General features: G+C 53.9%; 6 protein-coding genes and 1 non-coding gene across 7 annotated transcripts; 5 read left to right on the forward strand and 2 right to left on the reverse strand.

The window, feature by feature from the left end:
- Nucleotides 1-1190: 1190 nt before the first annotated feature.
- On the forward strand, nt 1191-3611 carry BZA05DRAFT_346445 (5'-nucleotidase). Its single transcript, XM_051481192.1, has 5 exons — nt 1191-1767; nt 1829-1881; nt 1939-2036; nt 2093-3024; nt 3074-3611. Exons 1-5 carry the CDS (start codon nt 1523-1525, stop codon nt 3471-3473), a joined length of 1728 nt encoding a protein of 575 aa, XP_051344601.1. The 5' UTR covers nt 1191-1522; the 3' UTR covers nt 3474-3611.
- Nucleotides 3612-3646: 35 nt separating this feature from the next.
- On the reverse strand, nt 3647-8346 carry BZA05DRAFT_383045 (uncharacterized protein). The gene is made up of 17 exons (XM_051482183.1): nt 7866-8346; nt 7465-7814; nt 6851-7412; nt 6638-6784; nt 6487-6582; nt 6202-6434; nt 6008-6156; nt 5833-5952; nt 5655-5754; nt 5431-5603; nt 5199-5381; nt 5079-5136; nt 4888-5018; nt 4581-4833; nt 4351-4529; nt 4090-4293; nt 3647-3979 (listed from the first exon to the last, which is right to left on the reverse strand). Exons 1-17 carry the CDS (start codon nt 7956-7958, stop codon nt 3936-3938), a joined length of 3075 nt encoding a protein of 1024 aa, XP_051344602.1. The 5' UTR covers nt 7959-8346; the 3' UTR covers nt 3647-3935.
- Nucleotides 8347-8738: 392 nt separating this feature from the next.
- BZA05DRAFT_383048 (MFS sugar transporter) lies at nt 8739-11789 on the forward strand. Its single transcript, XM_051482184.1, has 12 exons — nt 8739-9340; nt 9402-9418; nt 9483-9536; nt 9603-9788; nt 9840-10072; nt 10127-10215; nt 10271-10472; nt 10534-10584; nt 10640-10959; nt 11017-11193; nt 11254-11273; nt 11332-11789. Exons 1-12 carry the CDS (start codon nt 8937-8939, stop codon nt 11562-11564), a joined length of 1986 nt encoding a protein of 661 aa, XP_051344603.1. The 5' UTR covers nt 8739-8936; the 3' UTR covers nt 11565-11789.
- Nucleotides 11790-12358: 569 nt separating this feature from the next.
- On the forward strand, nt 12359-12444 carry BZA05DRAFT_t7. Its single transcript has one exon. It is a non-coding gene; the product is annotated as a tRNA-Tyr (tRNA).
- Nucleotides 12445-12494: 50 nt separating this feature from the next.
- Nucleotides 12495-15293, forward strand: BZA05DRAFT_346451 (uncharacterized protein). Its single transcript, XM_051481193.1, has 3 exons — nt 12495-14455; nt 14536-14764; nt 14837-15293. The coding sequence occupies exons 1-3, from the start codon at nt 12833-12835 to the stop codon at nt 14902-14904; spliced, it is 1920 nt and encodes a 639-aa protein (XP_051344604.1). The 5' UTR covers nt 12495-12832; the 3' UTR covers nt 14905-15293.
- A 269-nt stretch (nt 15294-15562) lies between these two features.
- On the forward strand, nt 15563-16696 carry BZA05DRAFT_440610 (uncharacterized protein; the record flags this gene model as incomplete). Its single annotated transcript, XM_051486607.1, has 2 exons — nt 15563-16044; nt 16537-16696. The coding sequence occupies 2 exons, from the start codon at nt 15563-15565 to the stop codon at nt 16694-16696; spliced, it is 642 nt and encodes a 213-aa protein (XP_051344605.1).
- A 2758-nt stretch (nt 16697-19454) lies between these two features.
- Nucleotides 19455-20584, reverse strand: BZA05DRAFT_19610 (uncharacterized protein). Its single transcript, XM_051479444.1, has one exon. The coding sequence runs from the start codon at nt 20295-20297 to the stop codon at nt 19638-19640; it is 660 nt and encodes a 219-aa protein (XP_051344606.1). The 5' UTR covers nt 20298-20584; the 3' UTR covers nt 19455-19637.
- Between the last annotated feature and the right edge of the window lie 1061 nt (nt 20585-21645).

Raw genomic sequence — 21645 nt, forward strand, 5'->3', positions numbered from 1 at the left:
TGTTTGTCTCCGGAGTTTGGACTATGGAATCCATTGTACCCAGCCTCCATTGATGATATAAACAACTCCTGTTTAGTTGGGATGATAGGCACGGACTCGGATGGAAGTCCTCGCGAGCTTCTCGTCCGGAATACATACCTCATACCTCGAGCAGTCTTCCATAAAACCATAATCCCCCTCAAGTCGACGAGTCCATCACTGTCAATAACCGTGTTCCTGTGAACCACATAGATACCGTACCTATTCTGGCTGTCGGATTGATACATAACTCACCAAAATCATCAGTGAAGTCATGGGATGATTGATATTGATACGAAGAACCGGGGTTTATCTGATGATTGCCGCCCTACATACGCTCAAGTCCCCATAATATTCGTCACCCTTGCTGCTTCGATCCATCCTCGCCGGGCGTGGAGAGATTTCCTGCAACACGACTTGTGGCTCGGAACTTTTGTTTGGTAGGCAGCGGTGCCACATCGTGCTGGCCGGTACGTATCGGGGCCTCCACCCCGGCCGGTCAGAGTGGGCACTGGGCACTGGGCAGGAAAGGAGTGTGGCGGTTCGCCACAGTCTACTACCGGTATATAGGCTGCATGCGAAATAAATTGAAGATCTCTCTCTATGAGGCTGCATGCAATTGATGACCAAAGAAAAGAAAAGGTACGTACATACGCGAGACAGGGAATTTGGATTTTGCAGTTGCTGGTTTCATGGACAAAAAAGCTATGTATAGTAGATATAGCAAGCTTTGTGAATGGAACAAACGGTTGAATTAAGGCCCGTATCTTGAATCTTGATATATATGGCCCGAACCCAACCTATCAACCGGTACTCAGTCTCCACCCAAGAGCCAAGCTTCTCGTCACTTGCACCTTCTCACCGCGAATAGCGTGCCGCGTCTGTCTTTCTATCTGTCTGTCTGTGATGTGTACACCCACAACTGGGCACCGCAGACTTCGGAATTCGAGATGTTTACATATCAACCATCCTGAATCCTGATCCCAGCTCGAGATAAACTAGGCAGCGATGCCGAGCCGGAGCTTATCCGGATAGGGCAGCTTAACGTCGTCCCTGCCCGTTCACGGATGGCCAATCATGCCAGCCTGTGTGCCCGCTGCTCGGTGCCGGCCGGTCTCTCTCTATATATCTATGTGGAGTACTCTATCAAATCCCCGGTTGGGCATGCGAGGAGGAGATTCGCCAGAAGTCTTGATAGAAAAGAGATTGAGAAGCCAAGCAGGCAGACGGCGGCCTGGCGGGCGCGGCGGCGGTTGAAACTTGAGAGAGTTGTGATTACATATCTATCTCTGCCCCACGTGGATAAGCTAATCACTAGTACTCTAAGTGGGTATTTTTTCTGGAGCTGTACTATGCCTGAACGTCTCGTGCGACAAAGTAGAACACCCAGTCGTGTTGTAGTATAAAGTGCGAAGTAGGTATCCCGCCTTCCCTCCTCCTCTTCAACTCGCCTTCCACTCAGCACAGCGAACCGATTCGAGAATTGAGAGTTGGATAAGTAGGTATGAAGTTCTTTACAGGAATCGCCTTGGTCTTGGAGGCGCTGTCGGTGTTTGCAGGCGTCCTCGCGGACGCGGAGCCGGAAGTCATCGTCGATAAGCTGGTATCGCGGAGGAGCGGCCTGGGCAGGAGGGATCGCGGGTACTCGAATGGCGGCAGCAAGGACACGACGGGGAAGTGGAAGAATGGACGGCAGAAGAACGGAAAGAACTATGAGATCTCGTTCTACCACATCAATGATGTTCACGCGTGAGCATTCTCGGAAGGAGAGGGGGATGGGGAGAATGGCCGAACTGATATGGAAGCGCAGACATCTCGATGAATTCCGTGCCAGCGGGTCGTCCTGCATTGATCCGTCGAAGGGTAGGGGAAATCGTCAATATCGGCACTGGTGCTAGTTAGCCGCTAACATCGATATAGGATGTGTTGGAGGTTACTCCCGTGTCAAAACGGTTATCGACCAGACGAGGAAGACGCACAAGAACTCGCTGTTCCTGAACGCCGGAGACGAATTCCAGGTGAGTTCGGTCATGTACAGCTGTGGAAATGTCGAACCGACGCTGATGGGTTGAAGGGAACCCTTTTCTACACCATCTTCAAGGGCGAGAAGATTGCCGAGACACTCAACCAGCTTGGATTCGACGCTATGACTTTAGGAAACCACGAGTTTGACGACGGCGACGATTTGCTCGCCGGTTTCCTGCACAACCTGACTTTCCCTGTCATTTCCAGCAACGTCCATACAGACAACAGGGAGCTTGCAAGTGCTCTCCTGCCATACAAGATCTTCAAAAAGCACAAGCTCGCGGTCCTTGCAGTGACCACCGAGACTACTGCCGGTATTTCCAACCCTGGAAACGGCACCACTTTCGAGGATCCTGTGGCCGCTGCCATCCGTACTGTCAAGGCCATCAAGAAGAAGCACCGGGATATTAAACGTATTGTGGCTCTTACCCACATCGGCTATGACAAGGATATCGAGCTTGCAAAGGCGACGACCGATATCTCGCTGATCATTGGTGGTCACTCGCACACTCTGCTCGGCAACCAGACTGCCGCCAAAGGAAAATACCCCACCATCGAGACCAACCTCGACGGCGACGAAGTCTTCATCGTGCAGGCCTACCGCTGGGGTGAATATCTCGGATACATCGACGTAGAGTACGACTCGAAGGGCAAGATCGTTGCTTACGAGGGTGCTCCCTTCCACCTGACCAATGCCACCAAGGAGGATGTCGGACTCAAGTCGCAGATCAAGGGATGGTCCACTGCCTTCGAAGCATACTCCGGTACCGTACTCGGGGTCACTGAGTTCGATCTCATTCAGTCCACTTGCCAATCGATGGAGTGCACGCTCGGCGACTTCACCGCGGACTCGATGGAGGACTACCGCCCTTCCGAGAACCTGGCCGGTGCTATCATCAACGCCGGCGGTATACGCGCCGAGATTGACGCCGGAAAAATCACGCTGCAGCAGGCGCTCGAGTGCTTCCCCTTCGGCAACAGGTATGTTCCCCCACACCTCCTCCGTTCCAGCCGCTAACCTTCGCCGCAGCATCGTCGAGCTCGACTTCACCGGCGAGCAGCTATGGACCATCTTCGAGGGGATCGCCTCGCGCCTCAACCAAGAAAACGGCCTCGCAGTAACGAGCATGGTGCAAGTCTCGCGCAGCATCCGGCTCACCTACAACCCGACGAACCCCGTTGGCAGCCGTCTCATCACGCTGAAGATCAAAGCCCAGCCCATCGACCTGACCAAGACCTACACCATCAGCACGCTCGACTTCCTGGCCACCGGCGGCGACAACTTCTGGGCCCCCAGGACCGACTTTGTCACCCTGGACACGATGGACGAGGTCTGGGCGGACTATGTGCGCGAGGTCACGCCGATCTCGTATGTCCTCGATGGGAGGATCGCGACTACCACCGAGACGGTGCCGCAGAAGGGAGTGTAATTACTCGGCTGCCGAAAGACGGAGTACGACGTGCGTAATGATACCCAGGAACTACGGTGATGTTGGTATTTGGTAATGAGTGGCTAAGGCGTTTGTTGTCTGGGTAATCTGATAATCAATAACTTTTTGAGTCTCCACACTTGTCACACACACACTTGCGTGAAACTGTGCCTGAGTGCAATGTGCAGAACATAAAATTGGATATCATCGTGTGATCCGTATATTACGTCGCGGTTATTGGGGCCACAACCTAAAACATTCCATCCTCACACCCCATTCCCCAAAACCAGGTACCCCACAAAACTTTAACGCCAAACATCCACCCACCATATCGTTAAAGTCCCCCAAACTCCAGCGTCCCACGCCATTCCAGTACTCTCCCGCCGCACCACCTCAATATCAATCACAAGTACTTACGCACGACCATCCAGAGACCCGCCCGCCTACCCTATGGGCCATCACTCAAGGACAAACCAACCCCGACGCTTCCGCGAATTTCTCCTTCTCTGTCCACACACTCGTATCAGCACTCTAATTTATCATCCCCCCATCCCCCCTCCCCCTCCCCTCTCTCCCTCCCCCCACCGCTCGTCGGGTATCCATCCAACCCCCTTACCTCTACAAGTCTCGAACTGAATGGTGATCAGCCCCTCGATCTCAGCGCCCTCCTTCTCCTTACCACCACCGCCAGTGTTAGTAGCTTCAACAGCCGCCATAGCACCCAGGTTTATGCTCGTCCCGCGGGCGGTGTCGATACTGAGCACCACGGCCTTTTCCGAGCCGGGTTTTTGTGGCTGGTTCATTGTTGGTGATGCGGGTACTACAATGCAGTTGTGAGTTTATATCGCCAGTGGAATGATGTAGGGGTTGTAGGTACATGCGGCGGATAACCAGTGGTCCCCTCCCGTATTCACGCCGTGCCAGCGCACAAGAAGCTGCTTCTTCCCCGGGTCTTTCTGCCACACCGAAATGTTCGCGGCGGCTTTGGGACCGCGGGGTTTACGGTTGAACCGGCTTTGGAGGGTGGTGGGCTCGTATTTAACACGGATTACGTTGCTAGGGGTGGATGTCAACGGATGAGGGGGACGGAGGAGGAGGGGTACTGACCTTGCGTACTTGAGCAGCCAGCCCGAGGTCAACGATTGGAAGAGTTGCTGCGCCACCGAAAACTCCCTGAACGATATGTCCAGCGCCAGATGCCGCTTCTCGCAGTGGTGGAACTTTGCGGCCAGCGGCGCCCTCATGTCGCAATACTGCATCGTGTGGTTGGATATGTAATCCGTCACGAACGTTGATTTCGGATCGAAGTGCGCAGTGAGGCCGCGGCCGGGTTCTAGCGTAAAATCGATAGTCTTGGGGACTGTGTGGAGTTAGGGCCTGTCATTTGCGGCCGGGGTGGACGCATAAGACGAACCGTAGAAGATGGATGCGAAGGTCCAGCCGTCGCCAGTCGTTGAGATCGTTTGCAGGGCACGACATTTGTAGTCCTTCTGACCGATCCCCGTTACTTTGAAGACGGAGTATACCTGGCGTTCGCCGTCGCCGCTGGAAAACGTCAATATGGCTGGCCGATGTCAATTGAAAAGGACAGTGGGAGGATGTTACGATTGCCACAACGGATCTAGGGAGTAATTGAGAACTTTCTGCTTAAAGTCGTGGGCGTCTGCACTGATATCAGTCGCCAGCCTAGTTAAATACTCAAGTCTGCAAATATGAAACTCATACCGGCCGGTGAGAGAAAAGACAAGCTCAAGCATATATTGGGATCGTTCGGGTCGTATTCTCTGTTCCATTTGTGTGTTTTATCCGGCTGCTTTATCAAGCGACTTTGATTGCAGTCGGAGTACTTGAGGATGAGTTTTTTGGATCCGGTCTCATGCATCACGTAGACACGGTCCAACGGAAGAACTGTCGCTTTCATCAGCGCTGGATATTGAGTTCAATTGGCTGGACGTACAGTAGCTTTTGCACTGCGGTGGCTGTTCTTTGGGCGAGCTTGTGAACACCAGTCGTCTGGTCCGCCGCCAACCTCCTTCCGAGGTCTCGAGAATGCGCACTTCGCAGAACATATGGGTGGGCACTCGGACTCGAGTATCGGTGGGTGTGACATGTGCCATAGATTCGAGCACACTGAGTTGTGATGAGCCACAGCCTATCAGGGCATGGGAAGGTGTAACATACATAGGAGGTTCTAGTAACCTCTCATTGTCTGAGTTTTCTTCACGTTCCTGCGTAACAGCCTCGAAGTACTGTATAGGGATTCTCAAGAACTCTTCGAAATCTAGTACATCATAGAAGTCAGTTGAAAGGCCATGTTTAGGATTGACATTGCTGATTGCTAGTATGGGTTTGTACATACCTCCTTCGTTGAGAAATTCGATCGCAGCGGGCATGGGGCCTGGAAACAAAAGCTCCAGTGTCGGCTTCAGCGGCAGTCTGACCCCACGAGTTTCGGTCCTCGAAAGGCATTCCCTGGTCACTAGAACAGATCAATTGGAGGTCGGCAGAACATGGACCGCACGACATTCACTTACAGTCACGCGATAAGTGCAATACGCCTTGCTGGCTGCATATAGTGACCTTGAAATCGCTTTCCCCGTCTCGGCACCAGAGAACGAGTAGATACGGTGCACCCATACTCCTCACTCGATACTCATTTTCTCCAATGGCTGCGTTAACAAATCTAGACAGCATTAGCATGGTTCCGGATGACGAAGAAGTGCCCTACGTTCGGAAGAGCATATGTTCCCCTGCGCCACATGCACCTGTATCCTTGATTTCAACGGCAGTCCACCGCGAATGATCACCGCAATCTTGTCTTAGTAAGACGCCATTGGCGATTTTGCGATCGATGACATAAGAACGTTCCCAGATCGTCGTATGAAGTGGCATCCTTATGTCCTCCGGTTGTGCAATCAGTGCCTCGGCCCTAAGGAGGGTAGGGAAATCGTGATGTATCGCCTTCAATGGGATTTAGCACTCCTACGCATTTGCGCAGAATAGGATTCCATACATGGATGAGATCTAAGAAGAGCTTGAGGTTGTGGTCTGTGAGTGATGATGCTATCGCTTCGTCCTTCAGCACGACCTCGTAAACAATCCATGAAACCTAGAGTATATGGTGAGCGATCTGATAGCGACTATAGATAGCGGTAATAGATAACCTTTCTCATATTGTCCAACGCCAGTAATAAAGATACTTCATTTCTCTCCTGGTTTATTGGTGCCGGTGTGATACTAGCCCCACGGAGAGAGGAATAAGGGCTCCCTTCACGAAAATCCCGCTCATATGCCGAAAACATGGTTCTGCTCTACAAAGAGACTAGTCAGAGCCCCATCATACATTGCAGAGTCTGATCTTACGGGAGGGGACATGCCTTCAATAACCACCAACCAGCACATCGCAGCCAATCAGTCACGCTGACTGCTCTAGAATTCTGAGACGAAGCAGCCGTCCGAAACCGCTGAGCTGTTTCCTGGTCGACCACGTATTCCGGATATGGAGGATCGACTAGAGGCGGAGTTGTCGGCCGCTTGCTCTCCGGCAGCTCTTGGGGTATGCATTTCAGTAGAGCATTTGCGTCGGCTACAACTTGGCCTAGGTCCGAGGGATCATTCCCGAGCCGGTGCCCCCCAGCTAACGTGCTCCTGATACCCGAATCCGATGCTGCTGGGGAGATTGGACCTAGAATTCCAGCCTTGGAAGAGGATGCAAAACTAGGACTGCGGCTTTTGTCTGGGTCGAATAAAGTTGCATCGGTGTCTATGCTTCCCCGCGGTAGACTTGGCCCTGGAGGCGATGGCATCGAAGAGGAGGAATCATCGTCGCTCGCGGATGGAGTTTCCGGTTCATATGTTATCTGCTCACGTTCGAGGTCTTGGAGCCGATGCGGTGACAGGGCTATGTCGAGCCTCTGCTGGATGTTCAACAGAGTGGCGCTGTTCGATACATGATCAGCATACGAAGCAGTCGCTCGGAAAGGAGACTGACTTTCCCATGGCCGACATGGTCAACGAGAGAGTGCACGTATGCGCCATGATGCGTGCTCGGTAGCCCTCGATCTGGCTCTGGTGATATGCCCACTTTATCCGCTTGATAAGTTGCAAAGAGCCACTTCTCCTGAAATTGTAGAAGCCGACGGTGAGCCGTTCGAGTGACTTCAGCGTTTCCCAACAACCTTCGATTCCACTCTGCAGTGTCGCTTGGCGTTCTGCGGATGCTTTATCCAAGAAAGCATTGTCGGCCTCCACATTTGCCCGGAGCAACCGCAAAGTTCCCTGGAGTGACTGAAGCTCGTTTACGAGTTGCCTGAAGGAGTCCGGAGCTTCGTATGCGACCAACTTGTTTCCGCATCAGCGGAGGACTCGTATGCGAGGGTTGATTTCACCTACCAGGCAGTCGTGATACAGCTTCCAACTCAAGGACACGATTGCGATGATATCGGTGGGTCCCATGGCCATTGTGACTATTTCTTCCCCGAGCATGGGCCGGGGGTACTTGTGGGAAATTCAGGAAGCGATTCTCGTAGAGGCCGAAAGGCGAGTTTTTGAGGCCGTTGCAGATCTATCGGACGCCAAAGAGGGTGAAGCCGTCAACCATGCAGTGGCGGCAGGAACCGATCCAGGTCGGAGGGGAAAAGCTACTCTACATATGACCGAGTCTGCCTTAGACGGTGTTTGGGAAGAGTGGTGGGGTAGGATCTGCATCCCGGCAGCGGGAGCCAATTGCCTTGGACAGTCATGCAGGTTGTGCTACACCACGATGGCTGAGCGTGTGGTTGGGGTCGTGCAGCTGTCGGAGAGGATATGCAGCTGTCGGAGAGGATAGTCGGTTCCCCATGGGCAGATGGAATCAAGGCAGATGGAATCAAGGCGGACCGAAGCGAGAGCGGGGAATATGCTACATGCTAGCCACTTATATACACACATACGCATTCCACACAACTCTATCCCACAACTGCATTCGCAATAGCCCAGCATAAAAAACAAAACACAGTTGAAGTGTGCAGTGAGAAAGCGGCACTAGGTCCGAAGTGGGTGCCTGGAAGTCGAATAGAGTTACAATGAGCGAATTTCGCACCGCTGAGAAACCAGAACACGGGATTCTCATGTTCAACGAGCAAGGCTCCTCTCGAGCCTGCCGCAAGTCCAGTGCGCAGCCGTTCGGTTTCGCAGCTGCAACATGCCGTGATACCTCCCAAGAAATCGGCATACTCGCAGCGGTTAGAAGAGTGCCCCCCCGAGTTGCACGATGTGCGCAGCGGCATGCTCGCTGTCAGCCCAAATTCCAGAGTCGCTCCTGGTCACCCCCCGCCCCCGCGGAAGGGTTGCCAGAATAATTATTACTGCAAGCACAAGCAATGCCCCTCGATTCCCCCTCCCGTTCTGATCGTATATATTAAAGGGCATCGCGCCCCCTTCCATCAGCGATGATCTCAAAGCCCGGACGACACGCTTGCGCAAATGGACTCCACCGACAAGGAAGCGTTTCCTCTCCCATCCGTCACGTCTGAGCCCGAACGCGACTTCGAGCTCGATAGGATTCTCTCGGATAACTGCAGCCAGAATGAATTCGGAGTGCTCTCCAATCCGCTCCTCAATCTGGACCGCCCGAAATTGCGCGAGTTGGGGGAGGCCTTCGCTGCACGATACGGGCTTCCTGCGAGCGAGCGGGCTCGGTTTGCGGACGCGGCAATATTGGCCCAGGACAACGAGGCCTGGCGGAGACCAGACGAACACCTTCAACTCCTTCCCGAGGACGCAAACGCACTTGATCGAGAGAAGACTCATAGGTGGCACCAGCCTCGAAAGCTATGGTCCCTGATCATCGTGTGTGCCACATCTGCTGCAGTGCAGGGTTGGGACCAGTGAGAACTTTACTTCCCCACATTCAGCCCTGCGAATACTACTAACCGACGTCGGATCAAGGTCCGCAATCAATGGAGGTAAGCAGACTGCACATCTGCGCCCGCTCCCCAATGCCGAACTGACGTGGGGAAAACAAAAAAGCCAATGTCCTGTTCAAGACCGCCTTCGGACTGGACGATAGACGTGATATTTTCGGTGAGTTGTGGTCTCACACTCGACGCTAGTTGATGCCGTACCCAACAACTCATGCATCCCGTCAAGGCCTGGTCAGCAGCGCACCGCTTTTGTGCTGCTTCTTTAGCTGTCTGCTGCTCACAAATCCCATGAACCACTTTCTGGGTCGGCGGGGGACAATCTTCGTCACCTGCCTCATATCGTCTCTGAGCTGCCTGGGCCAGAGCTTTACGCGGAGCTGGCAGTCAATGTTCATTCTGCGTTTGGTGCTCGGTATGGCTTCCGACTAACCACCCATTGTAGCTCCAATCTGACAGAACATAGGCCTGGGTATTGGACCAAAGAGCGCAACAGTGCCGGTTTACGCCGCCGAAACAGCTCCCAGTTCGATCCGAGGAGCACTGGTCATGCAGTGGCAAATGTTTACAGCTTTCGGGATCTTTCTGGGTACACTGATGGGAAGAGTATTCTACGATGTGGGAAATGTCGATTCCAACGAGGTTTGCACAGAGGCACTCAAGAATAAGGTGTTTGCAACGCTTTTGAGCACGGAATGCGTATGGGCCCATGCACTGCATCTTGCTACAGTACTTCACTGACACCGGACCCAGAGCCTCCGTTGGCGTTTGATGATCGGCAGTCCTATGGTTCTCCCGCTTGTCGTATGTGTGCATGTGTGGTTCGTTCCGGAGTCACCACGGTATATATGGCCCAGTATTGGAGTTGGAGCAAGAGCAGCTTCCTAACCGGAACAGATGGTACATGAAACATGGCACTCAATACTACAAGAACGCCTACGATTCCCTTTGCCAGCTACGGGAATCTCGTCTGCAAGCCGCTCGAGACCTCTTCTACATCCATTGCTTGCTGCATGCGGAGCGAGAGATCCAAAATCGGCATCACAGACTCTTTGAGATTTTCAGTCGACCAAGAAACAGAAGAGCTCTGCAAGCCTCGGTAGATCTCTCCACCGATTCATGCCCTCGTTTCACGTCAATACTGATGTATTCTCGTGTAGTTTATCGTCATGTTCATGCAGCAATTTTGTGGGGTCAATACGATGGTGCATGTAAGAGCCCGTATCCGCACGAACCACCTCCGTCGACTTGGGCTGATTCAACCAGTACTCAACAGATATCATCAGTGATGCTGGGGTTACGGGACGGAACTCCATGCTCTTTACCATGGGATTCGGTCTCATTAATTTTGTTTTTGCGTTGCCGGCGGTCAGGATCATCGACACCGTGTCAGGCCGTCGAAAATTGCTTCTCATCACTTTCCCGCTTATGTCTGTCTTCCTGTTCTTAACTGCTGGGGCTTTCAACATCAAGAGCGACGAGAACGACAAAACGAAAGAGGCCATCATCATGTTGGGGATATACCTTTTTGCTGTTGCTTATTCCCCAGGCGAAGGGCCTGTGCCTTTTACATATTCCGCGGAATGGTAGGATTCCCTCTCCCCCGTTGACCCCTCGGTGTAGCCGTAATAACATATTCCCAGCTACCCTCTCTATATTCGAGAGATTGGAATGTCCATTGCGACCGCCGTTACCTGGGTTTTCAACTTTTGCGTCACAATGACCCTGCCCGCGATGAAGGGAGAAAACCGTCTCGGGCCTGACGGGATGCTGTCATTCTACGGGACGTGGAATCTGGTGGGATTCTTGCTAGTGCTATTGTATGTTCTCGAGCTTCTACAGTGGCCTGACCAAAGGCTCCCCGCGCTAACTTTCGACAGCTTTGTACCAGAGACCAAAGGCGTGTTGCTATCACCAAATTGTGCATACCTACGTGAAACCTTGCTAACGAATCTTAGGGCGTTCTTTGGAGGAACTCGACAGAGTGTTTTCAGTGTCAACAAGGAAACATGCGTTGTACGGAGCTCAACAGGCTATCTACTGGTGCAAACGCTACACGCCAGGCATTGTCACCCCGAAACGTCCGGTTTTAGAGGTGCCAGGGGACGTAATTCCGTCATCTGGGCCAGAAGTACCGTCAAATGCCCCTCGTCCGCGATCACCGGTATCAGTGGCCGATTCCTGGGACTGATTGGCCCAGGCTCTGGCGGGAGGAGAACTTTGGTAATGGAATGCTTAATTGGCGGGTGTTTTTGGATGGTGTTTTTTTCTTGCTTGCTTTTTCTTAGAAATGCAAAGTTCGTGTATGTACAAAATTAGTGGCACGATGCACAAGTCACAAGCCGGAATGCAGCGTTGACTGCGCACCATGTTGTGTTGGTCCTACCTACATGTGCATACTAGGAGATGTCGGTGCATCCTCCGCGCACGTAACATAAGCAGTCGAAAACCGAAGTCAATCTTTCTCTTAATGCGCAGTGAAAGGACGCCTTGCGATGTTGGATATCCAGGTTATGTACAGACCGAAGCCGTTTGCCACCTTGCAGCGACTGCCCAGCGCCCAGCGCCAACTGCACATGCCCTGCCTACCCACTGCAGGCCAAGATTCTCGCATAAACGCTTTCCTATCCCTTGCGGGGGAGACGGTAGATATCTACCATGGGAAGTGCTTTTTGGACGAAGATGCGGATTAGACAGCGGAGAAAAACCCCGGGCCCGACAAGTGCGGGGAGTGCGATGGTATCTACATATTTTGCTTTTTTTTTTGTCTTTGGTCTCGTCATCTCTGCATTCGATCAATTCCAGACAAGGGCTGTTAGGTATATACGCCCTATGTACTTAATCCCTTTGTTGTCTTGATCCGTCCACGATGCTGCTATGAAGTCCGACGAGTGATATATCGCAGCAAATGTAAAGTGTTATTTGTGCCTCATTTCAAACACTAGTGATTGTGGTATATATTGATTAAAAAAGAGTTTATACATACCCTCTGTGGTGTAGTTGGTATCACACCGGACTGTAATTGTGAAGTTGTCATCCGTTGGTCACCAGTTCGACTCTGGTCGGAGGGATTATTTTTTGCTATTTTCTTGCCGCTGCATGCCGTGACGTGCTACCGCCCAAAAAAGCTCGGCAAATCTTTTGGATTCCATGGTCTGTGGAGCACGAATGTGGTCTCAGGAGGCTCCGCGACGCTAGAGCCACTTTGGCCAGTTAAACTTCTTGCAAGCTTCAACTTATAACCTACGACATCGACGGCAACGTGCCACGACCAGCGTCTACACATATCCCACCCATCACGGGCTCCATCGCGAACAATCCATCGAACATATCGGCCGAATTATTACTGCACCTGCCTGAAACCGTCGCACCCCACTTCGCTACCGCGCGAGTCGAAGCTCTGATAGCTTCCAGAGCCCCCCTAACTTCCGCCCACCGACGACGCCCCGACCCCCCGCCATGCGTCTTTCGGTGCTTGGAGCTCTGTCTCTGAGCTCCGTGGCTTCCGCCTTTTACCTTCCCGGCGTTGCTCCGACCGACTACAAGAAGGATGACCGGGTGCCACTCTACGTCAACCATTTGACGCCCAGCACGAGCGATGCCACACCGGAGCAGCAACAGCTCCACTCGGTCTGGTCCTATGACTACTACCTTCCCCAGTTCGGTTTCTGCCGACCAGAAGGCGGGCCCAAAAAAGTCTCCGAATCGCTGGGATCCATTCTGTTTGGCGACCGAATCCTAACTTCGCCGTTTGAGCTACGCATGGCAAAGAATGAGACCTGCAAAAGACTATGTGAGCCGAAGAAGTACGATAAGCCAATGGCACAGTTCGTGACGCGCAAGATATGGCAGAACTTTAATCTCAACCTACTCGTGGACGGGCTTCCGGCGGCCACCCAGACGCAAGATCAGCGTGGCAACGAATATTTCACTCAAGGTTTCCCGCTGGGCTTTGTTGACGTTCCGGAGCCCGAGGACGATAGGCGCCCTACAGCCTACTTCAACAACCACTACAACTTCATCGTCGAGTTCCATAAGATCTCGACTCGCAATGGTGAACCTCGATACCGTGTGGTTGGAGTAACAGTGCAACCCGAGTCGCGCAGTAGCCGGGAAGACCCCTTGAGGGAGTTCGGGGCGGACTGTGACGACGCTACGCAGATATCGCTCGATATGGAGGGCGGTACTGAGGTCCTCTTCACTTACTCTGTCTACTGGAAGCCATCCAACACGGCGTGGGCAACCCGCTGGGACAAGTACCTTGGTGTCGTGGATCCCAATATTCACTGGTTTTCACTCGTGAATTCTGCTATCATAGTGGTGTTCCTTACTTCCATGGTCGGAATGGTGCTTCTGCGCGCCTTGCGTAAGGATATTACCCGCTACAACCAACTGGACCTCAACGAGGACGTGCAGGACGATTCCGGCTGGAAGTTGGTCCACGGGGATGTCTTCCGTCCGCCCAAGAATCCCATGTTGCTGTCCATCTTCCTTGGTTCGGGTGCGCAGCTGTTCTTCATGACCGGGTTTACTATTGTATTCGCGCTGCTAGGTTTCCTGTCACCGTCCAACCGTGGCAGTCTGGGTACCGTTGCAATCCTCCTGTACACATTGCTCGGTTTCGTCGGTGGCTACGTGTCCGCGCGGGTGTACAAGACGCTCGGCGGCGAGGCATGGAAGCAGAACATCGTGTACACACCCATCATGGTCCCCGGTATTGTCTTCGGCACCTTTTTCTTCCTCAACCTCTTCCTGTTCTTCCAGCAGTCATCTGGCGCCGTTCCGTTCACTACCATGCTCGCGCTCATCTGTATCTGGTTCATCATCTCGGTGCCTCTTTCGTTCGGTGGTAGTTGGTTCGGGTTCCGCGCGCCTATCCCAGAGGCTCCGGTCAGGACAAACCAGATTCCGAGACAAATCCCACCGTCGCAGACGTACCTTAGGCCTATCCCGTCGATACTGCTGGCCGGTATTCTGCCGTTCGGAGCCATCTTCGTCGAGCTGTACTTCATCATGAATTCCATCTGGTTCCACAAAGTGTACTACATGTTCGGCTTCCTCTTCGTCTGCTACGGCATCATGGTATGTCACCCGTTTCGTGTTTTTTTACGCACCTCTTGGTTACTTCCGAGGGAGGCTAACGTGATGGTGATCGCACATAGATCGTCACCTGCTCGATGGTGACCATCCTGATGGTCTACTTCCTGCTCTGCAGCGAAAACTACCACTGGCAGTGGCGCGCATTCTGCACGTCGGGCGCCTGCGCGGTCTACATCTTCTTGAACGCCATCATCTACTGGATCAGCAAGCTGAGCCTGGGAAGCTTCACGGGAAACGTCCTGTACCTCGGTTACTCGGCGCTGATTGGGTTTATGTTCTTTATTCTGACTGGTACGTTGTTTTTCTTCTCGGAGATGGGGGCTGGGCTGGGCTGGGCTGGGCTGACTAGGTGTGTGCGTACAGGTTCTATCGGGTTCTTTTCGAGTTACTTCTTTGTCAGAAAGATTTACGGTAGTATCAAGATCGAGTAAGGGCGAGGCGAACGGGATGGGGATTGGGGACAGTATGGTAGGGCTTAGCCTGTTTAGCTGTCATTGTCGATGGCAGGCGTGGGGATACTGGTATTTGTGGTCACCTCCCAGTCGCGAATGGATTATCCCCTTGTGTGGTGCAGGTTGTGGTGGTGTGTGAGCTTGTATTTTGCGTTTTGGGTTAGAAGGAGGTCGGCGTGTCTGTCTGTCTGTGTTGAGGGAGCATGAAGATCAGAGGATGTGCGGGTGTGGGGATGTGCGGATGAATGACGACGGGTGTATTTGTACTCTACTTGTGATTTCGTTTCCATTCGATGCCATGTACCGTATGTAATTCCAAGATGTACCGTAATTCCAAGATGTACCGTAATTCCAATATGTACCGTAATTCCAAGATGTACCGTAGGTGCTCTACGTATTTCGCATCTCTCGAGTCACAATTCACGATTCATCATTCACGATTCATCGCACACGACATCACCCGCCACCTCTCACTAAAGCCTCTAAAGTACCTATCACATGACCCCCTAGCTCGTTCGTTCTCGCTTCCACTTGGCACCTGTCTACCACACCACACCGCCCACCACCAGACCACACCACCCACAGCTCAACTCCCAGCCCGCAACTCACCAACTGCCCAACAACAACCCCGCCCACCATGCCCCTCCACCTCCTCCACCACAAATCCTACCATGTCTACAACGCCGCCAACATCGCGCGCGTGCGCTCCGACGAAGCCGCTGCCGCGGTGACCGCCGCCCTCGCCGCAGACGCCGCGCAGGCCTCTGCCGCGTCGGAGCGGCTCGAGCTGCTGAGGGCGGGCGCGGGCGGCACGGGCACAACCACGGTCACCACAGCTCCAGCTCCAGCTCCAGTCACGGAGGAGCCGGCGACACCCGACTCCCAGCGCCCGAAGCCGGCGACCAAGACACCAGCGCAGCGGCAGCTCGACGGGCGCGTGAACCGGGAGGGGATCGTGGGATCAGACGGGCATATCAACCTGTTCCCGTTGCCTGCGGGGGGAGGGGCGGCGGGAAGGAACGAGGAGGCCGAGCGCGAGAGGAAGGAGAAGGAGGCGAAGTGGGAGGCTGATACGTTCCGGAATGCCCTGGGTAGGCCGTGTGATGAGGTTAGGCCTTGGTATGTGAAGCTGCCTGGGGAGGAGGGGGTGGAGGGGGGGGGTGAGGGGAGTGAGGGGAGGGGGGGCGGGAGCGGGAGGGGGAGGGGAGGAGGGAGGGGCAGGGAGAGGTGGAAGGATTGGGATGATCCGTTGAAAGCTGTGAACTCGGGCGTGCGCCAGCTGCGGGATGCGGAGAGTGAGCGGGCGGAGTGGCGGCGGAGTAGGGAGGTCGATGTTGGCGGGGCGGTGGCGGCGACGGCGGCGGAGGGGGTGGCAGCGGAGGGGCGGCGGCGGCGGGACAGCGACTGGCACAGCCGTCGGCGGTCCCGCTCAGCATCACCGAAGAAAGATCGTCATCCTAATACCTCCGGGAGGAAACGCCGCTCGAGATCCAGATCGCGCACGCGGAGGTCTAGATCTCGTGAGGGGCAGAGGCACCGCCGCCACCGCCACCGCGACCACGATGGCGACAGGGGAGCTAAATATCCGACAACTGATGACGCCGATGGTAGGATTGCTAAACTCCGACGAGAGCGTGAAGAGCGGGAGGAGCGGGAGAGACGGAAGACGCAGCTGTTGCTGGAGCGCGAGAAAGAGAGGACCACTCCCGGGTGGAAACCGGTTAGCGGTGGGAGGTATTCTAGACAATTCGGGATCGACCAGAATCCATAGCTTGTGGATGGGATATCTACTTCAATGGCTGGCGGATGCGGGGGTGAGATAGATAGCGTATTACTGGTGCTCTACCTAGAGTAGGTGGCTAGATAGTTGTCAGGCAGCAGCAGCAGCAGGTAGGCAGTCAGGGACATGTCTGCCACGTTTCCGCTGTTTCTCCTGCGGTGGCGGGATTGAAGTCCTGGGGGTAGATTGGATGTGGCAAATCTGTGTGAAATCCCTCCCCTCGTAACTTACTGTGGCGTGCCGTAGAGTGCTTTTCACTTTACATACAGTTCCTCAGTCTCCCCCCGTAACTCCGTCCGGCAAGTCCGTATGGATGCTACGGCCCCACCACAGCACTGTGAGACAGATGGGCAAGTCCGCCTGCACAGCGCAGCACGAAGACGCGCGCACACACAGACAGCTGAAGAATGGCCACGATAGGGAACTAACTGCAACGCAGACGTGAGAGTGGTGTGGAAATGTCGTCGCTGAAGGGCCCGGAACACCTCACAGATCACGACCTCCTCATTCCCACTCACTGCACATACATACCTACTGTGCTCGACGCCGGTCGCCGGGTCGTGTGACTGTCGACGACGACGCATGGAAGTGGAAGCCCTCTGTCCGTGGAGAGAGCTCGAAGGAGAGAACAGCGCACACAGCAACTGCTTGTTTTTTTCTTTCTTTTCCTCTTTTTGTTTTTTCCCAACACAACACTACTCCCGTTAGAGAACCGTCCTCTAGTTTTCTCCGTGCGTCTGCTCGCGAAGCGGGGATGGAGTCGATTCTCTGCTTCTACTCGTCGTTGTGTAGTTGACAGTCTTGTTTTTTTCCCTTCTTCTTCTTTGTCTCTCAACGAGAATCGAGCAGGATGCCGGGCACGATAGGTACCATTGGAGTGTATGAGGTAGAGTATGTAGTGTACTTCGCATGGGCTGTATCTATCCATCCATCAGCACATGATGCGTATATCGTACTGACACAGGCTCACAGCTACTAGTATGATGGAGAGTGTGTAGGCTCGCCGCTCCACGTCCCGGAAGTACAGTACATGCTAGCCAAGTACCCTAACCCTCCTGGCCCGGTTTCCCAGTCACCTGCCCGGATCGGGGCAAGTAGTGGGTGTGTGGTGTGTGCCCCTTCCATCTCGACTCCAGATCTGAATGTTTGCTGGCTAGATCTCGATCGGTGAAAGGGGCCATGATGGAGGGGGGCCCACGGGCAGTAGTGTGTTCTCCACAAGTGCATTACGGACCACGATATGTATGTGGTGTATGTATGTGGTGTATGTATGTGGTGTATGTATGTGGTGTATGTATGTGGTGTATGTATGTGGTGTATGTATGTGGTGTATGTATGTGGTGTATGTATGTGTGTGGTGTATGTACGGTACCTAGATCATACGTGCTTGACATACGCAACCTGGGACCTGACCATGGGCCTGCTATGTTATGTTATGGATGTGCATACATAACATACGGTAGGTAAGCAAGGTAGGTACCAAACACTGAGCGAAGCAGGAAAAAATCATGCGAGAAGATTCTAGCCATCCGGAGAGGGAGCGGTGAGGATGCTACCGCCCCGCCGGCGCGGTTCTCGCGTGTCTCTGGTCGGGATTCCGGAGGGGCGGAGGGGGTGGGAGGGGATTGAGGAGGGTGGTGGGGAGAGGAGGGGAGAGAGAAGACGGAGGTTTATGCAGTCGTTTTCGGTTGTGGGTTTTTCGGGATTTTTTTTTTCACGAAGTGGAGGTGGAACGATATCGTCGCGGTGGGGATGACTTGCTTCTTCCTGACTGTCCAGTGTCTTCAGCCTCCAGGGTGACTCGTTCTCTCGCCGTGAGCGCGGCTGAGAAGCAGAAGGAAAACAAAGTGCTTGAGCCTCTAAAGTCTAGCTAGAGTACGACTGTACGAGTACTTCCTCGTTCCCTTTCTGCTGCCGGCTAGCGGAATACATATGTACATATCGACATCGCACGATCTGCTCCCGCGCACGTGCAGCCACGAGCAAAAACCCAGCCAAGCCAGAACAGAAAAAACCATTTCGCTTGTTTCTTGCTGTGCTGTGGTGGGTGTGCTGTGCGAACCAGCGCTCTCACTCGTCCGCGCGAAATAAAGGGGGGCGTTCGGGGAAGGTCCTTACGATCGCACTTCCTGGGTGGTTGAACTTGGTCCGGATTTAACAGGCTTCGAGACCGCAGCACATACGTCATATGTGGGTGTCTTGCAAAGAGGCATCCACATCCTTGTCGACGGAATACCCTTAATGCCCTGCATAATGATGTCACAGTGCGCGCGTGTGTCTGCTTTTTCTCACCGCTCCGCACCACGCTACACCACCACCTCCACTGCGAAAAGGTTGGATATTGTTCGCAGCAGCGTGCTGCTCTGCGCAGAAATTGTCGTTGGAGAAAGAAGTGCAGCAATTCGTAGAGAGAAGATTAATCGATTAACTTCTGGTGCTGCGCTGTTCTCTCTCGAGAAATTGGTTTTTATATTCGTGTGTTGTGGTTCTCGTCGGGGTGTGGTGGTGGTTTTTGACATCTTTCTCCTTCTTTTCTCCTCCGATGATGTCGAGCGTCAAGCGGGAGACGGGGGGGGGCCAATTTGTTTGGCGTTACTCACTACTCTAGCCGACGGCGGCGGCGCGCGCACGCGGGCAGGCCGGTCCCGTAACTCTACCTAGATGGAGTGGGATTGGGACTTGACTAAAAACGATCCCATCACCAGCAATTCATCTGCTTCTCTGCTCCTTCCTTTCGGTCAGTCGTCTCGACCGATTTTTCTTTTGCTTCCTTCCATCGTGCTTCCTTCCTTCCGTTCGCTCGTCCGTTGCGGCTGGTTGCTTGGGCGGACGGACGCCTAACTCTCCTTGATGCTGGACAGGGAACCGAGAACGGGATCGTTCCGAACTACGGAGGAGAGCCACCCTTGCTCTAGAGTCTCACACTGATAGTTTACCACCCCGTGCCTCTAGAGTAGAGTAGGCACCAAGGTACCCTTCTGCCCTCCCTTCCTCCCTTCTCCTCCTCCTTCTTCCTTCCCCACCATGTCCATCCAGTCATCCTGCCATCCAGCCATCCAGCATCCACCGTGTGAAGCGTGTTCCATGTAGTACCTACACCCAAGTACTTGTGTAGGCAGAACTGCCGGGAAGGCCTGGCTGCGAGCTGCGAGCCGCGCACCCGTCGGGGGTCCGTATATATGTGGCTGGCTGAGGACGAGGCGAGCTGGACGGGGAGGAGGGATTGGATCCCGAGGACCACTCGTTGATCGTCGAAATCAAGTGGCCGGTCTTTTTTCCTTTTCTCCGCCTGGCTGCAGAAGGCGAGTGGAGTGGAATGGATCCTGTGCCGAGGAGGCCGAGCAAGATGATGCTGGTGTGCCGGGTCCCTATGTGTTGGTGAGAATGGAGACCGAAGGCGATCGAACGGACAGAGCGGATGCGCAGAGTAGGTGGTAACCTGTCCCGTCTTTTTGATCGGTCGATTAGCCCGTTCATCGTTCATTCCGAGAAGAGGACAAGATCGCCGGAGGAAGTGGAGGGCACTGTATGATAGTATCATACTCAGCTCCAGTGGGCACTGAGCCTGACTGCACATCAATAGCCAGCCCATCACGGCCGCCGCCGCCTTGTTCGTTCGCTCGTTCGATCGCTCGCTCGGCCTTCTGTTGCACTTCAGGCCTTTCGTGGCTGGTTACGGCGATGACAATCATGCCGGTGCCGTTATCGTTGGTGTATATAGCAGGTTTGTCCAGCCCATGTCTGAGTCTGACTCGACGGCCGTCAGAGTCGTAATGAGCCCGCGTCGTCGACTCGAGTCCGTCCGCTTCTGTAAGATCTGTTTGTCCACCACCACCACCAGCTTCACCACCACCACCACCACCACCACCACCACCATCAGGCCGGCCATAATCGGTGCTGGACATGGCCCCCAGTGATGGTTATGGTAATGGTCATAGGCCCGTAAGAATAATTGCCTGCCCCCCTGCCCTCTCACCGTGCAGCCGCTGCTCTCCTGTCACCGGCGGTTCAATCTTCTATCCGTTTCTCTCCCTCCTTCCTCCCTTCTCTCACTCGTTCACCGCCGCCGACGACGACGTACATTGTATACGCAACAAGTAGAAGCCTTGCCGCTCGCTACTATGTAAGCACAGAATCGTTACTCCAAGACTTTATGAAAGAAAGATCCTCCCCCCTCCCCCCTCCCCAAAAAAAAACCCCCATATCATCGTGACCTATTATCGTCAGCATCATAATTGTCATCAACTTCTTCCCTCGAACTCTTCTTGACTCTCTCGTTCTTCCCTCCCCCCCCGTCCTCTTCTACGACTCCATCTCCTCGTATCTCGTCGGATTCTTTTATTTTATTTTCTCTCCCGCCCTTGCATCCACATCTCGCGCGCGTCTTTGTTTGTCTTGCCGAAAGCCACCACTACGGTACCCGCCTTTCCCCCCACCAACCAACCCCCTCCCAGAGTCTTCTTGAATCATCAATCTCCGCCAAAATCCCGAGGGTCCAACGCCACAAGCGAACAGTCTCCCCCAGATAGGTATTGATGTCACAATCGCCGGTAGACGCCGACGTCATAATAACAACCACCTTCGCGGACTGTGCATCACCACCACTACCAACAACGACAACAACAACGACAACAATCCCCGTCGCCTCTCCGCCAATTCACAACCACTATCACTGCCACTGCCACCACCGCCACTGCCACATCTAGTCCGAACTGCCACACTCAAAAATCTAATCAACTTCTCTTGCCAGTTCCTACAACTACAATATCCTCCCTTCCAGTGCCAGCCAGCCAAATACAGTAGTGACCACACTCCCAAAAACTCCCCCAGCTCTCCTCTCCAAACCCCCCAGTCTCTCTCCACTCGTCTGGCGTGCCCTGCCTCCCTGCTTGCCCTTACCGAAAGCCCATTCCAAAGACTAACCACTCAACTCAACTCTC

Source organism: Tricharina praecox (genome assembly GCF_024521635.1).
Source record: "Tricharina praecox strain CBS 144465 chromosome Unknown BZA05scaffold_1, whole genome shotgun sequence".
Classification (NCBI taxonomy): Eukaryota; Fungi; Ascomycota; class Pezizomycetes; order Pezizales; family Pyronemataceae; genus Tricharina; species Tricharina praecox.

Coding starts and splice junctions, on each gene's coding strand:
- BZA05DRAFT_19610 (XM_051479444.1), bottom strand. CDS start 20,297: ATGGGCTGGCTATTGATGTGCAGTCAGGCTCAGTGCCCACTGGAGCTG.
- BZA05DRAFT_346445 (XM_051481192.1), top strand. CDS start 1,523: ATGAAGTTCTTTACAGGAATCGCCTTGGTCTTGGAGGCGCTGTCGGTG. Junction 1,882..1,938: donor CTGCATTGATCCGTCGAAGG/GTAGGGGAAATC, acceptor ACATCGATATAG/GATGTGTTGGAGGTTACTCC. Junction 3,025..3,073: donor TGCTTCCCCTTCGGCAACAG/GTATGTTCCCCC, acceptor CCTTCGCCGCAG/CATCGTCGAGCTCGACTTCA.
- BZA05DRAFT_383048 (XM_051482184.1), top strand. CDS start 8,937: ATGGACTCCACCGACAAGGAAGCGTTTCCTCTCCCATCCGTCACGTCT. Junction 10,585..10,639: donor GGGTCAATACGATGGTGCAT/GTAAGAGCCCGT, acceptor TGATTCAACCAG/TACTCAACAGATATCATCAG. Junction 11,194..11,253: donor GGATTCTTGCTAGTGCTATT/GTATGTTCTCGA, acceptor AACTTTCGACAG/CTTTGTACCAGAGACCAAAG.
- BZA05DRAFT_346451 (XM_051481193.1), top strand. CDS start 12,833: ATGCGTCTTTCGGTGCTTGGAGCTCTGTCTCTGAGCTCCGTGGCTTCC. Junction 14,456..14,535: donor TCGTCTGCTACGGCATCATG/GTATGTCACCCG, acceptor GATCGCACATAG/ATCGTCACCTGCTCGATGGT. Junction 14,765..14,836: donor TATGTTCTTTATTCTGACTG/GTACGTTGTTTT, acceptor GTGTGCGTACAG/GTTCTATCGGGTTCTTTTCG.
- BZA05DRAFT_383045 (XM_051482183.1), bottom strand. CDS start 7,958: ATGCTCGGGGAAGAAATAGTCACAATGGCCATGGGACCCACCGATATC. Junction 6,435..6,486: donor TCTTCTTAGATCTCATCCAT/GTATGGAATCCT, acceptor ATCCCATTGAAG/GCGATACATCACGATTTCCC. Junction 6,157..6,201: donor GAACATATGCTCTTCCGAAC/GTAGGGCACTTC, acceptor AATGCTGTCTAG/ATTTGTTAACGCAGCCATTG.